General features: G+C 39.1%; 1 protein-coding gene across 1 annotated transcript; it reads right to left on the minus strand.

The window, feature by feature from the left end:
* Positions 1–77: 77 nt before the first annotated feature.
* On the minus strand, positions 78–17205 carry tmprss5 (transmembrane serine protease 5; the record flags this gene model as incomplete). The annotated part of the gene is made up of 14 exons (XM_023408519.2): positions 78–251; positions 1066–1218; positions 1361–1503; positions 1598–1696; positions 2671–2855; positions 3001–3163; positions 3342–3385; positions 3493–3606; positions 3834–3969; positions 4299–4412; positions 5500–5580; positions 5989–6127; positions 6932–7067; positions 16995–17205. Coding segments are annotated over 14 exons (1727 nt in total), but the record flags the coding sequence as incomplete, so codon positions are not given.
* Between the last annotated feature and the right edge of the window lie 133 nt (positions 17206–17338).

Below are 17338 nucleotides of genomic sequence, written 5' to 3' on the forward strand. Positions count from 1 at the left end.
AAATGATACACAGACGCCACCTGGCGGTAAACTACAGCTCAAGTATGACACTACACAGTTTTATAAGAGGCATAATTTATTTACAGTACATGGAAAATATAACGTAAAAATGCATTTTGTCTCTAGTCTGTCTTTATGTGTACATCATATAACGGACACTAAAAGTAAAAATATTAACTAATTTTCAAATGTCTCAGTAATAATATCAGTAGCATCCTCTGCTCGTGCTTCATGAGGTGTCTTCAGTAATTCTGCAAAAAGAAACGGTCAGTATTAGCAGTGTGTGTAAAAACTGTAATCATATTACATTGTGCAGTTGTAAATATTCCATCACATTGCTGATGATATATAAATCATGATAATGGCTGTGTGAGAATTTAATTAGGGCTCTCTGATAAGAGATATTGTCATCTTTTTTACTCATGTAAAAGCAGCATTGTTAAAAAAAAAAGACGCCATAAGAAAAATGCTGCTTTCAAAAACGTATTTAAGCAGAGGAACAGAAGCATTATCAGCAAAATTAAAAATATTCAAGTACATTATCAAGATGTTATTAGATTGGCTTTGATATTGATGCATCATTTACTGTTTAAGCAGCGTTTTAATGTTGGTCAATGTGACGATAATTTGAACTACTTTACATTCTGCTGAGTAGTCTAGTCCAGAGCTGCAATGATTAGTCAATGAAAGAAACTTGATGTCGAGCTATTTCGATCATCAATTAATCATTTCAGTTTCCATGCAAATATGCCAAACATTTGCTGGTTCCAGCTCAATCTGATATGATACTAAATTGGATATATTTGGGTTTTGGAGTGTTGATTGGACAAAAGAAGCATTTTGAAGTGTTCTGGGATTTAGTGTAACCCACTATGCACCATATTTTATAGAATGATCATATTTTTTGTATGCTTTTGACCTGCAAATTGTAAACGTGGTGCAGTAAAGTGTACAATATCTTGCTCTAAAATGCTGTGGTGTAAAAGTGTAAAATAGCATCAAATGCAAATATTTAGTTCCTTTGTACTGTACAAATACCACAGAATTTCTAAGAAGTCTGTTTACCTCAATCATATCGTAGATCCAGCTCAAGAATTCTGCCACTTTGGTGTAAACACCAGGATGGTTGGGCTCAGCACATCCGGTTCCCCAGCTGACGACTCCTACCAGCCTCCACACGTTTTCATCCTGGCAAACGAGAGGGCCCCCACTATCCCCCTAGAGAGGTAAACACAGACGCTCTTCATTATAGACTGACCCAGGTTTCAATATGCCTGTGGTTCATTCTAAGCAAATCACAGAAAGGAAGGTGAATCTTTAAAACGCCTCTGCAAGTTAGTGTTCAAAACATGCACCTGACCTGACATGCATCCACTTTTCCCTCTGTGTATCCGGCACAAAGCATCCGTGACGTGATCTCTCCATTGTACATGCAGGAGCTGTTGCACTTCTTTGTGCTTATTATGGGAACTAGTGCCTCTTTCAAGGTGTCAGGTGAGTGAACTTAGAGAGAAAAGACATGTTTCAGGCTGCTCTGTCAATACACTTGGCACACTCAGATGTAAATTTGTTTTAGAGCGCTGCAGTAGTGTCTTACCACCATCAGGCTGTGTGTATCCCCATCCAGAGATCCAGCACTGTGTACCTCCTGGAAGATCATACTCATACCGAGGCAAACATACAGGCCTTATCGTATCTGGTTAAAGGGAAAAAAGTAATTAATTTTCCCTCTTTATATTTGAATTCCAACATGCAGGAACTAACAAGTTGACAATTTGGAATACACTATGATTTTTTTTTTTTTCAAACCCTTTCATTAAGGCTTTTTCTTCTGCTCTATTTGAGATGCTATATTTATTCTCCTGTTGTGGTTTTGTCTTGTAATGGGCTCCCTCAAGTTTATCCAGTTTTCTGAATATGGTTGGGTTCTTTAAGTGGGTCCCTAATGTGCCCCTTCACTGAAAAATGTATTTTGTTTATTACTACCTTGCTTGGATGTTTGAGCTCTTCTGTACAGAATGATTTATGTGCAAAGCTTTACACTAGGAGGCTGACTTTACCTTCATCTGCTGAGGGGGGAAACCTAAAATCTCAGTTTAAGAGGTTTATAAACGAGAATGACTTCATTACATGGAAGCCAATCATGGTCCAGTATGTGACCATCAGTGCAATGTGAAAACGTGAAACCTTCAGTGCTCAACACTGAGACTTGAGAGTGAAGTAGGAGATATCTTTTGTCTAGCAGTTCAATTTTGGAAATTAAAAAACTATTAACAGACACAGATTATTACTCAAAGCAGAAGTTTTAAAACATGTTTGCAGGAAAGCTTTGTTGAGGTTGAATGTCTACATTTGAACTTGTATAAAGAACTTGTTGTATAAGATGTAGTTGCAGGGAGGGGTGTGGTGTGAAATATGTTTGTATCTTTTTGATCTATATCATTGTTCATTATGACTACAAAAGTTAGCACAACCTACACCAGGCAGCGATCAGTTATTCTTTATAAAAGCTGGAGAATACCACTATGTTGTGTGAAATGACTAAGAGGATAAAATGGTGAACTGAGGCCATAGTATTAATATTTTTTCAGTGGTCATGGTCTTTTTTGAGGGCTGCTATTTCAGTTCATATGTTGTGTGCAAAGCTTGTGAGGAGGCTCCCAGACTGACCTGAGAAATTCAGTGGAGTCCGTAGTTTCATCAGGGCTATATCACTGTCGTGGCTCCTGTGGTTGTAGTTCTTGTTATAGATTATCTTTTCCACAGCATACCCTGTGTGTTGAGCCATTTTTGTCGAGCTGCGGGTGACAATGCCAGCATAGACCACCCAGCTGGATACCTGAGGCAGCCTGTAGCTGACGTTTGAGACGAGAAGGGAAGAGGCAGGTACTGATAATAGAGAACTGTCATGTGTCCAGTGCAGCTGTTAATGACTGATTATTCTCCTTCACTGAGGCTGTAAAGTTTGACCTTTAGTGCTAGTAAGGTCGGCAGTCTTACTTGTGCACACAATGGGCAGCTGTGACTACCCATTGACTGGTGATGATGGAGCCTCCACAGGTGTGACGGTTGCTGTAGTAGAGGCTGACCTGCCAGGGCCACCTGCCCAGTGTAGCCTCGACTCCCCCGATTATCCTGGGCAACTTCGCTCGTGTCCCACACTCTATACAGAGATCCATTCATCAAGAAGTGGAATGGGATTGATCAGAAAGCGCTGCAGCAAGTGGCACCAATCACTCTCTCTGCCACTGATGTAAAGCCTTTTCTAAGAAAATGGTAAGAACTACAGGGCTTTGTGTTGGGTGCAAAGTCAAACAAAAAGTTAAGTTTAATTTGCTCACCAAAACATTGCAAAGCAATAACCTTCCCTGTGATACAGCTCCCCCTAAATGAAAATAAATTGGGTAACTAATGATGCATAATTAATGTGTAAGTAGCCACAATTTTCTCTGCATCGTTATGAGTATGATGTCCTCAGACAAATTGCCTTACCTGAATTGCCACATATTTTCCAGGCTGCTCTTGTGTTCTGAGGTAATTTGTATAAAGCCATCTGTATGGTTTGGCCCAATATCAGTTAGATTCACTCCTTTATGCTTGGTCAGTCTGGTAAGGGAACACATGCAAAATGGGTGGGAGTGGGTATTAAGATAATTCAGACTCACAAGGTGTGAAGCAGGATTGCAAATGAGGTATTAGCAGATCATAAATAAGCCAAGCCTTCAGCCTTGGCAAAGCAGGCTGAGATTAAACTATAAGTTAGTAAGTGGGTGCTCCAGTCTCAATCAATGTTAAGGGCTGAGGTGGTGTGGGATCTTGTCAGGAGTGCAAACCTCAGATAACCCAGCTGTCTGCAGACCAGCGTTCCCAGCGATGAGTTCCACCTCTCGTAGCACACCGGCAGCCAGGTGGGCAGCTTCCCCAGCTGGATCTCCAGGAGGGAGTTCTCCGGGCTGATTCTGTAAAACACTGAACCTGATTGATTGAAAATCCCTTCAGAGACAAGCTCTCAGTCAGCAGTAATGAATGAGGCATTTCTATGAGTGGGAAATGATTAGGAAAAACACAAGTATCTATGCTAATGTAGTCAATACGAACACATCATTATGTGCAACAAGAAACAGCTAGTGAATGATAATTTTGCTTCTCTTCAACTAATAATGACTACAGACGTGAACCATGACCCAGTATGACTTAACAATAAGCAGCCACACAATCCCGCTCTGTTTGTTAATTCAAAAGACAGTGAAAGAAATGCCTGCCTGCACCAAACACCAAAGAGAGGAGGGAACACAGACCTTTCCTGGGGTCAGAGATGGTGATGTCCTCTGTCACGTTGCAGAAAGACGTCTCCTTTGTGTCTCCAAGTCCCACTGGACTTTGGGAGGAGCTAGGCCTCAGCAGAAGTTTGACTATATGTAGAAAAGATACAGTTAATCGGTTGTTTAATCAGCAGGAAAAACGTGTTTTTTATGAAGGCAAAGCCTGTCTTGTAAAGCAATAACATACAGTATTACGATGCAGAGGATTAAAGTAATGAAATATTTTTGTTGCGAGGTGCTGTTGGTTGGAAAATAGCTCACTAAAAAAATACTTAACATCATTATTATTATTTTTTGCTGCTATAAAATCTTTCCTTCAGGACTGGTGAGAAGAAAACTGATGCAGCACAGGCAGACATATCATGCATATCCTGAATTTTAGTCCTAAATGCTGGTCCTGCTCATTTACTGACTGTAGATTGATGTTAATATGTAATAGAGTACTCCTTTTAATGAATTCAAGGACATGGTCCTTAAACAGTTTCATGAGCAAGTTTTAGGGATCTTTATTTTGAAAATGATACCCATAAAGCATCAGCATCAGTTTTGCTGATATATTTCTGAATTACTTTGCATCCTGTTAAAAGCTTACTGGAGTAAAAGTGGGAATAGTTAATCATTCACAGATTTAAACAAATTTCAGTACTTCATAGTACTGCCAGACCGGCATGTAGCCAGTACCAGCCAGGCCAATTTGTCAGCCAATGTTACCTTAATGCAGACATCAAGGTATCAACAAATAAAAATGCCAAAGATATGTTGAAATAATTTCAAACCAGTGTCTCTGTCATATAGTTTGTCCAGCAGAGAGCACTGACAAGTTTATTTTTCAGCTATAAAATGTATGTCGCACTCAGTTTGTGTATGTAAAAAAAAAAAAAAAAAATTTAAAGGAATACTGGCAGTTTTCATTGTTTTCTGATGTTTTGTAGAATTAATTAATTGATCAGCCAAGGGAGTAACTGGCGGATTAAATGAAAATAGTTAGTTGCAACCTTATATCAAATTTCTAAAACTTTCAGTTACTGACATTGTATTAGCTTCAGAAATCCAGGAGGATCCAGGAGGAGCTCTACTGTGTAGTAGCTATAGCTACTAGACGTCTTGCACATTCATTCCCAGTTCCTGGTTCCTGTTAAGCTCATTTAGTGATTCTTTCTTATACACAGCGACTCACCCAGAAACCATACACCTACAGCTAAGCCTCCCAGGAGCCCAACTGCACACACTGCTGCCAGCAGCCTCACCAGCCTGTGAGCTAAAGCAACAGTTAGGGCAGGAGTTAATGACTTCTGATTCCAGATATGAGCTGAGAAGAATTATTAAATACCAGCTGTTAAATACATACACAGCATAGTGACAAACAGCACTGAGACAGAGACAGAAATGAATAAACTATGTTCTGTACATGCACAACACTAAAGAGATGAAGAGTAAATCTACACACTGACATTTTTAGAAGAAAGCGCTGCTTTGTTTGACTTCTTATCACCACAATGCAGATTCAGTTTAGTTTGATTCAGTGCAAAGTCTTAATTAGGCTTGTTCTTTACATGTAGAGCAGTGTGTGTTTAATAGCTCTGTTGTTTTTTGCACTAATGAAGCAGGATCGCTGTTGTAATCTGAGGTTTGATGCCCATTAGGGTGGTGCACTGCTTCAGCTTACCGTTAGTTGTAGAATGAATCCCTTTTAACCAGCCGTGCACCCTCTTGGTCCCTTCGACTCCTGCTGTTTTCTCTGAGTGAAAAGGATGACTGACAGCCGTCGGGTTCTCAATCACTGATAATGTGTCTCCATCAAGACTCTATAAGAATTACAGTAGGCAGGCTTCTCATTTACAGCTTCTTCCTTTTTGATAAAGTTCTGGCAGATTTGCTTCCCTGCAAGAAATACTACGTGCTGACTATCTGCTCCGTGACAACCTGTCAGGCTCTGTCAGGTTTAATTAGGAGCACTGTAATCCTGGATATTAGCTGCCAATGACCAGTCCAGATGTATGGAGCTGTTGGCATGTAAAAGTGTGTGTCATATTCCTCCTCACTGAGGGAGGTAAAATGAACAAGCATGCTTGTTTTGTGTCTTGTACAGCACATTTTAATTATTTGAGGTTAAAATACATTGCCTGTTTTTCTCTTTTTGGGTTTTATGGTTTCATCAAGTTGGAGTGTATTTTTTTTAATGGATTTACTCTCTAAGGAGCAGCTGTTTTTATAAGCAACATATTGAGAGTATCACAGTAGTTATAATAGGTGCAATTTATATAATACAATATTGCACAAAATCCATCAAATAATGCCATACCACCTGCACTCTTATATGATTGTAGCACTTGAGTTTAGCTTAAGATTGAATTAGCATGAATAGGATGTATGTGCAGGAGCAGTTTAGAGATTCAGTACAGCTGTACAGCTTGGGTCATAACATGCACATGAATTATAAAAAAAAAAAAAAAACCCACATGGAAATGTGACAGAAACAAGTATGATACAGGTTTTAAGCGAGTACTACATGTGTAAACAGCAGGTGAAGGTGACAATGTGAGAGAGGTGGTGGTGTCAGGATTGCTTACATTAGCAAGGTGGAGTGAATATTTAGTCCCTTTTCCTACCATGTTTTCCTTGCGTACAGTCCTAAGGAAAAAGCAGCGGTGTCCGTGCTCATCTGTAGGCCTGTGCTGGAGGTAGAGAGGTCTGTCCCGCTCGCAGTTGATGCACCATTTAACAGAATGCAACTCTGGATTTTCCCTTCACAAAGAGACAATGAGGTCAGCAGTGGTGCAGAGAATGAGGCTGTTGTTTGTCCAGGGAGGTCATGGGGCCTGTGGAAGCAAGCTGAACCAGGTCTTTGTAGGGGAGAGCATCTCCAGAGATACCGCCAAGCTGACTATTGATAGGACACCGGGTGGGTTGCTAGGTAACATATTTTACCTGTGCCAAAAGATTGTCCATTTTCCCCTGAGACACCTTATTACCTGACAGTTTGTAGGTTCTGAGAAAAGGTCATTATTGCAGATTGTTGAAAAGTCTCACATCATGTCAATCCCCATCATCTGGAATCCAAAGCTATCGTCTTTCAACACTCAAGAAGAAAATGAAGTCTGCTCTGTCTGCCCGCTGACAGATGACTTTCTCCTCTCTCTTCACTCTTTTAACCAGCTCAGTCAGACTGTTTTTTGACAATACTGTTTTGCTGTGTTTCAAATATCCTCTCTGTTTTAAGTACAGTAGAGAAGGTGGCATTTGAGCGGCTTCAAAGGACATCATTAACCCTAAAAATAGTAAAAAATAATTAACAACTTAGATGAGCAGGATGGGCTTTTTGAAAGTGGTGAGAAAATAGCTTGAACTCAGAGATAAGAGATCAAAACCTGTCCTCACTTCATTTCCTGAAAGACATATTGAATTCTTATTGAGAAGAAATAACTAATTAGATCCTTTTTAACTAAAGGAACATTTGATAGAAAGGTTATTTATGCATCTCCCGTATGCGTGGTGTCGGATTAGCGAGAGTCCAGGTGAAGGGAACAACTGCCAGGAAGAAAATTCCTCCTCCTCTGACTGCCAAGCTGAATCCAAGAAATGACCCAGATCTATTTGGCTCATCTAACAGGTGTCATATGGAATTATTTGGAAATCAAACACAGAGTAATGAGCATTGCATCAGTGGTGTAAATTGGATGTGATGGAGCAACAGCTGAAATTCATATCACCAGGGTTGTAAGGTTAATACTGTTTGAAAATATTAGCTGCACTGTGTTTTTCTCTTGCAGAGGCAAACAGAAGAGCTAGGACAACATAGCTGCTGTCTCACAAGGATTTTCATGTCTCCCTCTTCTGGTGAAACTTTAGTCATTTTCAGGGCTATGCGGTTTGTGGTGCTGTTTAATTGTGTCATATTTCATGCTGAAATGATTAGTTGATTAATCAATTAGTTGATCAACAAAAAAAATTTTGATAACTGACATTTATCAAGCAAATACACCAAATGTTGCCTGACTCTAGCTTCTCAAATAAGAGGATTTGCTGCTGTAATTTGTTTTGTATCACTGTAATCTTAATCTTAAAATCTTAATTTGATTAAATATCCACATACAATTGGTCAGACTAGATAAGCTAAATGGGACTTTTAAGAAATTTGGAAAATTTTTTCATGATTTTTCAACATTTTATGAAAAAATTATCGAAAGAATATTCAGCTCACTTGACAATAAAAATAATAAGTAGCTTCAGCCATATTGAACTTAACAGGTTTCTAATATTTAATATGCTCTCTGATATCTCAGTATAACTACAATTTAACGACACCACAAATTTTATCCTCTGAAATGATCATAAAGTTGAATCAACACCTCTTTTTTAAAAAAAAAAAAAACTTAACAGTACAAGCTCCCTGAATGTAGACTTTATGCCAGGACTGTTCTATAAGACTGCATTAATGGTAGGGAGTATAGACTATCACACATATATCACTTTATATTATAAGAAACAACCACAGAAACTATCTAAAGTCAAATAAAGTCAATATCACTAAAGTAAATATATTGTATCTTGACGAGTAACTGATGAGAATTTGGTCCATGGTCATGTTTTGGGTCAGAAATTTGAATACTGGGGTAAATCCCTCCAATGTGACTACTACAATAACAGTCTGTCACCGGGCACAGAGGTGGGGCGGAGCCCAAATGCCCCAGTGTGGACTACATTCATTCATTTATTCATGTACCACAGTCTGAGGCTCCACTGTGAAGAGGCTGGCTGCAGCACAGTTTGGAGCTGTATCTATCTCTCTCTACTCTGAAGGGGAAGCGCTCTCCATGTTTGGTGCTGTGAGATTTGATCAGCTCCACTCTTATCTCAGCCATTAGTATGTGTGCCTTTCTCAATGTCCAGACCTTGAACATCACATGCGGTCTCTCTCAGTCCCCTCTCAGAAATCCCACAGTAGGTTCTGACTGAACAGAACAGAGGGAAGCTTCTTTTTAACATTTGGCCAGCGTTTGCCTCGACAGCTCTTTTTCAAAGTCCACCCCACCAAGGCATTTAAAACTCATTCGTTGGTGTGTGGACTGCCATGAGAATTGTATCATTGATACAGTTGGCTGTGACCTCTCAGCAGAGACGGTCATTAAAGGTTGGAGTTCCCACAGATGGCAGGGCAGAGTGTAGCCTGTTAAACACACAGCCCAAATGCATTGGTGGATGTTTTTTATCTGACACACGCACACAGCCTTATCACATGAGCTCAAGTACCCCTTCAAGTGCCCCACCACCTGTCATGTTCCATATGTGTTCCTCTAAACTGCTTTTAAATTGGAGTTTATTTAGAGGAATAAATCGACATTTCAGGAAATATGATTCTCTTTCTTGTTAAGAGTTAAATGAGAAGAACGATGCCGCTCTCAAATCTGTCAGCTAAAGAGAAAGCTAAAGATAGCAGCCAGTTAACTTGGCTCAGTGACTGGAAATAACAGGGTGAAACAGAAACCTGGCTTTGGGGAATTGTTTTACCTTTGGATATAGACAGACTATGTTTTCCCTTTTCCAGTCTTTATGCTAAGCTAACTGTGGTATTAATCTTCTTATCTAACCCCCTTTCATAAAATATCAAACTATTCCTTAAAAATATTATATATAGTATGTGACGTGATCTCAGAATTGCCTGTGTTTAGGCTAAGTACCTATTTTTTATTTTTTTAAACTTCTGTAGCAGTTTTGGCCAAGTTTGCATTCATGCTACTACCATTATTAGTGGAGATTTTTTGCTATTAATTCATTAGAATGGGTGGGATGTGTGTAAGCCTGATGTAGCTGGTAGTTTTGTAGTTACGGATTTGTCACCGTAAATATACTCAAGAACAGCCTGACAGTGTGTAAATCTGCTTGTGTGTATTTGGTAACTGCAGAAATACGTCTAACATACCCCTGGTTGGGAGTTTCGTTCCTAAACGTCTTTCAATAGAATGTAATACACTTTACAAGTGTTAGAGTAAACATTTAATAGATATTTTGATATTTAAAGTTAATATGTATGATGACGTTTAAGGTTTGTTTTCATTGGTAACATTTGCAAACAGAGCAATAAATTAGGTGTGTATTCTCGCACAAATGCACAAAATGCTTATTTTACGCAAATATTAGTGAATTTTCAGAAGTCAGCGGAAAACCAATTTTTTTCACAGATTCAATTATCACACACATGTACAAACAACACCCGCAGCCTATGCGGAAATATCAAGATAGAATACATGGAGACAGAAAGGAGAGAAAAAAATTGGAATATGTCCAATTCTGGAGATAGGATTTTTTTTTTTTTTTTTTTAGGTTTTGATTCAGCCTTGGGTAGTATGCTTTTGCTGTTTGCGGTGTGTCATTACATCCCCCAGCGAGCATTTATGAGACAATGATAGAGTTTTTCCATCTGAGGAGAATCTGTCGTCGAGCCAGTGATGTGAAAAAAGCCTCAACTACTGTTTGGTTAGTTCACCTAAATATAGCCATCAAAGGGTTAGGATCAATAACTGTGCCACATACATGTGAAAGGGTATTACAAAACCCCTGCCCAAAAATCTTCCAGCTGCTGTCAGGTCCAAAACACAAGACTGTGGGTAAAATGCTTATTTTGATGTAGAAGCTAAGCTCTTACATTATGTGACCATATGTACAAGAAATTAATATGAAGAAAGTCAGAAACTTTCTCAAAGCATGAAGGAGGTATTTGGTCTCTCATGTTTCCGGTGTCATGTCACAATCATGTGTTCAAGAAGTGAAACCCCCTTTTAAGCTGTGCAGGTCTTGATGCAGCACAGGGTGAGGGCAGAAGCCACTGATCTGTACGTCAACACACACTCACACACACGGAAACACAGTCGCACAAACTGACTGCCAGGTTCTCTCTCTGTGATTCAATAACCGTGTTGCTCTGCTGACTGCTTGTGAGCTCTGCTTTCTGTGGAGCAGTAAATCCTCTGTACTTGAGCCATTCCTGCAGTCTGAAGTCTCCTGCATGTCAGCTGTGGTAGCATACTGCCCTCTTGTGGTAGATTTAAATACTTTCATCTAAGATCTACTGAGGATAAGTCAAAGTAAAAAGCTAGATTCACTTTTTGGGTGAACATTCAGCAGCCTCGTGTTCATCCTAGAGTTTGAAATATAAAATATATGATGATTATTTGGTCCTATAGACTTTTGCCTTCTTCAGTATTTTGAATGTGTGTGTAGTTGCTGGTTGGGTGTCACATTTGATGAAAAGTGGAGATGAATTATTGGATATGAATTATTGTTAGACAGTTTGTGGCTTTTATAGTTTAAGTCTTTGACAACTATTTCAATTCAGAGGGTTTGCTGTGCAGCGTATCGTAATTACAGGACAATACACTTGTGACAGGTCTTAGCGTGAGTATGGCCTCATCATAGTCACTAAATGGTATGCAGTTGTGTCTGTATTGAAAGCGGCAGGATGAATAAATAGCTGTCATGTATGTGTTTGTGTCTTGTCTTGTAGAGGCTAATGATAGTGAGGGTGGGTAAGAGCAGAGCTGCTCCCCACCAGATGGTGGGTAATGTGGTTTGCTTTAGCTGCCCACCACGCTCACTCTAATTAAACAGAGGAGATTACATTAACACCGGCTCCCACTCAATCTGCTCCTCCGCTGAGCGTGGCCTTGGACTGAACGCAGGGCTGATATTGGAGGTGGAGGGGTTACAGAGGTGATTGTCATTTTATGCAGAGTCAAAATTACATATTTGCTTCAGAGCTAAATTAATTTCTTATTAAACACTCGAAAGTTGGAGAATGTTAGAAAGAAATGTTTGAGACCATATGGTTGGATCAATTAGAAAAATGTTAAAACTATTCCCACACTTTTACTACTGTTTACTCTCTTTGCCCTTGAGCAAGGCACTCAACCTCCATCTGCTGCTGCAACATGACATTATGCATTATGACAGACCCAAAGAATCTTGCAAATGCAAAGTCACAAGGCAATTCATTGATTGAGCAGTGAACAATAAAGTAAATTATAAGCAGGGATGTAATTGGACAATAAAATGAGATTATGTCATTAAGAATTTACAAATGAATAAATCAATCTGTTGCTAAACAACTAAGTAGATAATGGATGGTGTAAATTAATTTGACAATGAGTTTTCCCACAGGGAAATTAATACTTGATTTTACAGATAAACAATAGCTGCTTTTAAAAGGAAATTAAACAGGGTTTTCTCATCTGAAATTGCAGTTTAATATGTTAATTTATTTGTTTTCTTTCCAATTTGCTGACTCTTTTAGCATTGATGAAACTCGCTCTTTGAACCCTTTAGGTGTTAAAACTTTACTCATACGTTTTTATATCTAAGAAGATCTCTCACTGGCTATCACCTGTGTGTTTATGCACTGCCAACAAGTTCACAAGTTTGAATTTGTTACCCTCCATATCCCACCACTTAAAGCTAAGTCAGTGGTTCCCAACCTTTGTGGTTTGTGAACTTGTGAGCTCTACAAGCAAAGAGTGTTTTTTTTGTTGTTGTTGTTTTTGCCTTTGTGCTGTTTTTCTTTCTTGTTTATCATCTTGCAACCCCTCAGATGACCCTCGGGGGTTCCTGAACCTAGAGGGTGGGAACCACTGCCTTATGTTCATTTGCTGTGTATACAGGTGTTCAAGACTGGTGTGGTGACCCGGTCAATTTACAAAATCCCCTTTTTGGGCATCAGCAGCGTTTAAATGTTTTTCTCTTAATGACATTTACACATATATTCACAATGTTTACACTGTTGTTCAATGGACAGACATGAATGGAGTTGCATACTGTAGCTAAAATGAAGCTTAAATTATCTCTGTGGTGAAACGAGTGAGCTGAAAAAACTCAAAGCACTAGAAAACAAGAGAGCGTGATCATTGTAGAGAGAAACTGTAAACACTGCAGGCTGGAATTTAGCTGAAGGGTTTGAAGTCATATAGCTAGAAAATAGATTACACAATAAAACATTCACAGTGTTCTCAGAGGGTACTCAGACTTTATGGGAAAACGACTAGGTTAGAAAAGGAAACCAAAAGAACACATTGCACTAGCACAATAACCTGCTGAATCCCAAAGGAATTAGGCTAACAAAAACCCAATATCAAAAAATGTACAGTAATTAAGAAGTCTTACTTCCACTGTGCTGTGCAGGGAGCAGAGGCAGAGCTAGGATACTGATTCTTAGCTCCTTTTAACATCTGGGCTGAAATACAGGCCAGCTGTGGCTCTGGCAGACTGCCATCAGGTCGCCACAGATCCTGGAATGACTCCAGCTGGGTGCAAGTAGCCCAGATGACACACAAACTCTATAAACAGCTTGAGAATGTGAAGCTTTGTGGCAAAAGCCAATAAACTGTTAAGAGGGATCAGCAGCATTGTCTTTGTCCAGATGATGGGCAGAGCAATAGCAGGGCTGTAAAAATGAAATGTTCAGGTTCAATTAGGAGTTTCAGGGGCTGTGGAGAGAGAGAAGTCAGACCATACAGCTCTGATTCCCCAAGGGATACATGTACCCTGGGGGTACGTGTGCAGTTTCTATTTGGCATTTGGAGAAAGAATGAAGCAAAATGTATGATGTGATGTTTTGTGATTTCATATTGCATGAAAACTGGTTAGCAAGAGAGCAGGGAAGCCTGAACAGTTAGCTAAAAGTAAAGAATTAACACTTCACAGTATATAAATAGGTAAAGGTAACAGTAAAATGGTTGAAACAGATTGCAGAAGTAGTGGATAAATGATTAGAATAATTGGCTATAAATATAAAACTGTTTAATTAGATAAATACATATATATTATAGATAGATAAAATAATGGTTGAAACAGTTAGCCAAAAGTAATAGCAGCTGTGGCTCAGGAGGTAGAGTTACCACTAATTGGAAAGTCAGTGGTTCGATTCCCAGCTCCTCCAGTGCGCATTTCGAAGTGTCCCTGGGCAACCACAAATTGCCCCCGATGTATCATTGGTGTATGAATGTGTGTGTATGGTAGAAAAGCGTTAAAGTGTGAATGGGTGAATGTGGCTTTCATTGTAAAGTGCTTTGAGTAATCAATAAGACTAGAAAAGTGCTATAACCATTGACAGTTCAGTCATATGAAAATGATTCTAACAATTGTGTTAAATAACATCCAGTTTAAATCAAATCAAATGAGCGCATTTTGAACATGACAGGTGGCGTTGATAAAAGGGTGAGTTCATCGTTAAGGGGCTGTGGGGGCACGTCATAGAAAAAAAGACTGGGGCACAGGATGCATAAAATAGTAAATTGTTTTATTCTTTTTTTAACCATGCCACTGAACACTGACGCATACAGAGTTGTGCCTGAATCCACACTGAGAAAACACTTTCACACACTGTGTTACAAAGCTGTAATGAAGAGGGATTTTACTGCACACATGGCAAGAAGAACAACCCTGATTGGATACCAGGTCGAGCTTTGATCTGGCCCTGAGGTAGACAGACATTGACATAATCTAAACAATGCTAATCACATCCTTCTAGGACACATCAAATAAAAGGACATCTGCATTATCACAACATAGAAAGATCAAAGAAAAAACCCTTTTCAAACAAAAGTGCTCTATTTCTTTTGGTCCACCGAGGAAATCCATTTATAGTGCATGTTCATGTAGAATAGATACAGTGAATGTGTGTTTTCATGGCACTGAGTGTTGTTGGCTACTTAAGAAGGCATTGGTAATGCCCACACATGCCAAGATGTGCTATACACACAGTTTTCATCCAAAGATCTCAGTCCATTGTCACTTTGAAGGAAATAATTTGAGACAAGCGTGTACTTTTACATCAAAAAATTGCTTGGAACTTGCATCAGAGTATCAGCCACTATCACAGTATGTTGCTTCCAGTTGCAATGTTGAGACGAAGTGGATCTACATGGCAGTCTATCTTTAATTAAGTAACAATAAACAAACACCCAGAAACAACTACCGATAGCACAGACCCATGTACTCAAGCACATCGATGCGCTACTTATAAAAGAGGCACGAGGGAGGGATCTTAATCAAATCAGAGACTTATAAAACACACACTTTAAGATGTTTCTCAAATCATACCAAATGTAAACAAATAGCAAATTACTGTAATACAAAAATACAACATGTTTTAAATCTATAAGGCCTGTGTTAGGCTCACATAAGGGAATAACATACCATGACAGTTTGTACATTACAGCTACACTACAACTGACAATAACCTGCTCATAGTGATTCAATGTCAGAATTTTCTTTTTCATGTTTTGTAAAAAAAAACAAAAACGACTTCTTTTCATGTTTTCTTCAATTTTCTTCTAGAAAATTCTGATTCTGTGATTTTATAAGACATCTATATATCGTTAATGATAAAAAACTACACATAAAAGCCATGTTGAGGCTCTTCGCATTTTTTTACACACTGTTTGACCATTTAAGTTATGACGTATTTGTTAGAAAATTAAAACTACTAATGGATGAATACTTTGCAGTAGGTTTAAAACAAACGGTTAAAAGTGAGGAGAGGTAGAGCTCGCTCTACTAGAAATCATCCCGAGAGACGCCAACTTTGTGATGAAAACCAGTACATATTTGGTAACAAATAAACAACATATAAATAGCAAAACCTATTCCATTGCAAGAGAAACTCAAATTGTGAGCCAGTTACCTCAAACAATAACACCCACTGCAAGAAAGACAAGGCAATTAAAGAGATCAAGCTTATGAGGTCAAAACGTGGCAGCCATTCAAGTAAAACATGCAGAAAATAAACAACTCTAAAATAAAAATCCAACAGCAGAAAAAAAACAAAACAAAACTGAGAAGTCACAGGAAATTAGGAGAGAAACCTTGCAAAGTTCAGCCAGTCAAGCCTTCATGGAATTGTTTCAACACCTACTGCACAATCATAGACGATGACTCAGGTTGCCTGATGGTTTAGCAATCAATCAAAAGGCTCCTGCTACACATACAGGTCAGGAGTCGCAGCCATTGTGGCACTGATTTTAACCACAGTGGATCCATTAGAGATACAGTTACTATCAAAACTGTGTGTGTGTAAGAGAGAGAGAGAATGCCTGTATGTTTGTGTGTATTTGGGCTGAAACGGTTAAGTGATCAGGAAACTGTCATCAATTTTCATAATCAATTGATTGATTTACTAATTTTTGCAGGGAAAGATACTAAATATACACTGTTTCCCTCAAAATGTGGGAATTTGAGTTTCATATCATTATAACCTGCATCTCTTTGGACTGGCCTGTTGGTTGGACAAAACTAGTTATTTGAAGATCTCACTACCACGGCAATATTTTCTGACATTTTTTTTAGACTAAATGATTCATCACTTATTAGTAAAAATTAGCAAATTGATAATGAAATTAATCATTATTGGCAGCCCTAGTGTGTTTTGTGTTTTTGTGATTTGTATTAATGCTAGCATGTTGTCAGGTAAAAACTCTCCCACAATCACACCTTCCCACAATGCATTTTTCAGTTTATCCAAAAAGAGTCAGATTTTTTTTTCTTTTTTAACCCATGAAGAAACATTTTATCCTTCAGCTTTAAAAATAAGCAATATTGGAGTTTTCACCCAACTGTGTGTGTCTGTGTGTGAGTGTGTCAGATTGTGCGCGGGGTCCAAGTCCTGCTCAGACGTAACAGACGTACAGGTAAGTCTTTTCTATCCTCCAGTCCGCCGGCACCTCCTCAGGTTTGTGGCCCTTCATGTGCTTCTGCATGGCGGCCAGGCTCGGGCAGAAGTCCTGGCAGATGGTGCACTGGTATGGAGATGCTCCGTTGTGAGTGCGCAGGTGCTTGATCATAGCCGAGTAGTCTCTGGACCGTTGGTGACACAGCTTACACTCAAATGGCTTCTCACCTGAAAAATTCAACGATACAGCATTAACCTTGTAGACCCAGAGCCAGTGGCCTGCCAGGTGAAACGGGATTCACCTCGATTTCAGTCCATTGTACTTACTGTGGTATTGTGTGTGTGTGTGTGTGTGTGTGTG

The sequence above is a fragment of the Seriola lalandi genome, unplaced genomic scaffold, assembly GCF_002814215.2.
Source record: "Seriola lalandi dorsalis isolate HSWRI2012SDOR001 ecotype SW California unplaced genomic scaffold, Sedor1 jcf7180002054365, whole genome shotgun sequence".
Taxonomy (NCBI): Eukaryota; Metazoa; Chordata; class Actinopteri; order Carangiformes; family Carangidae; genus Seriola; species Seriola lalandi.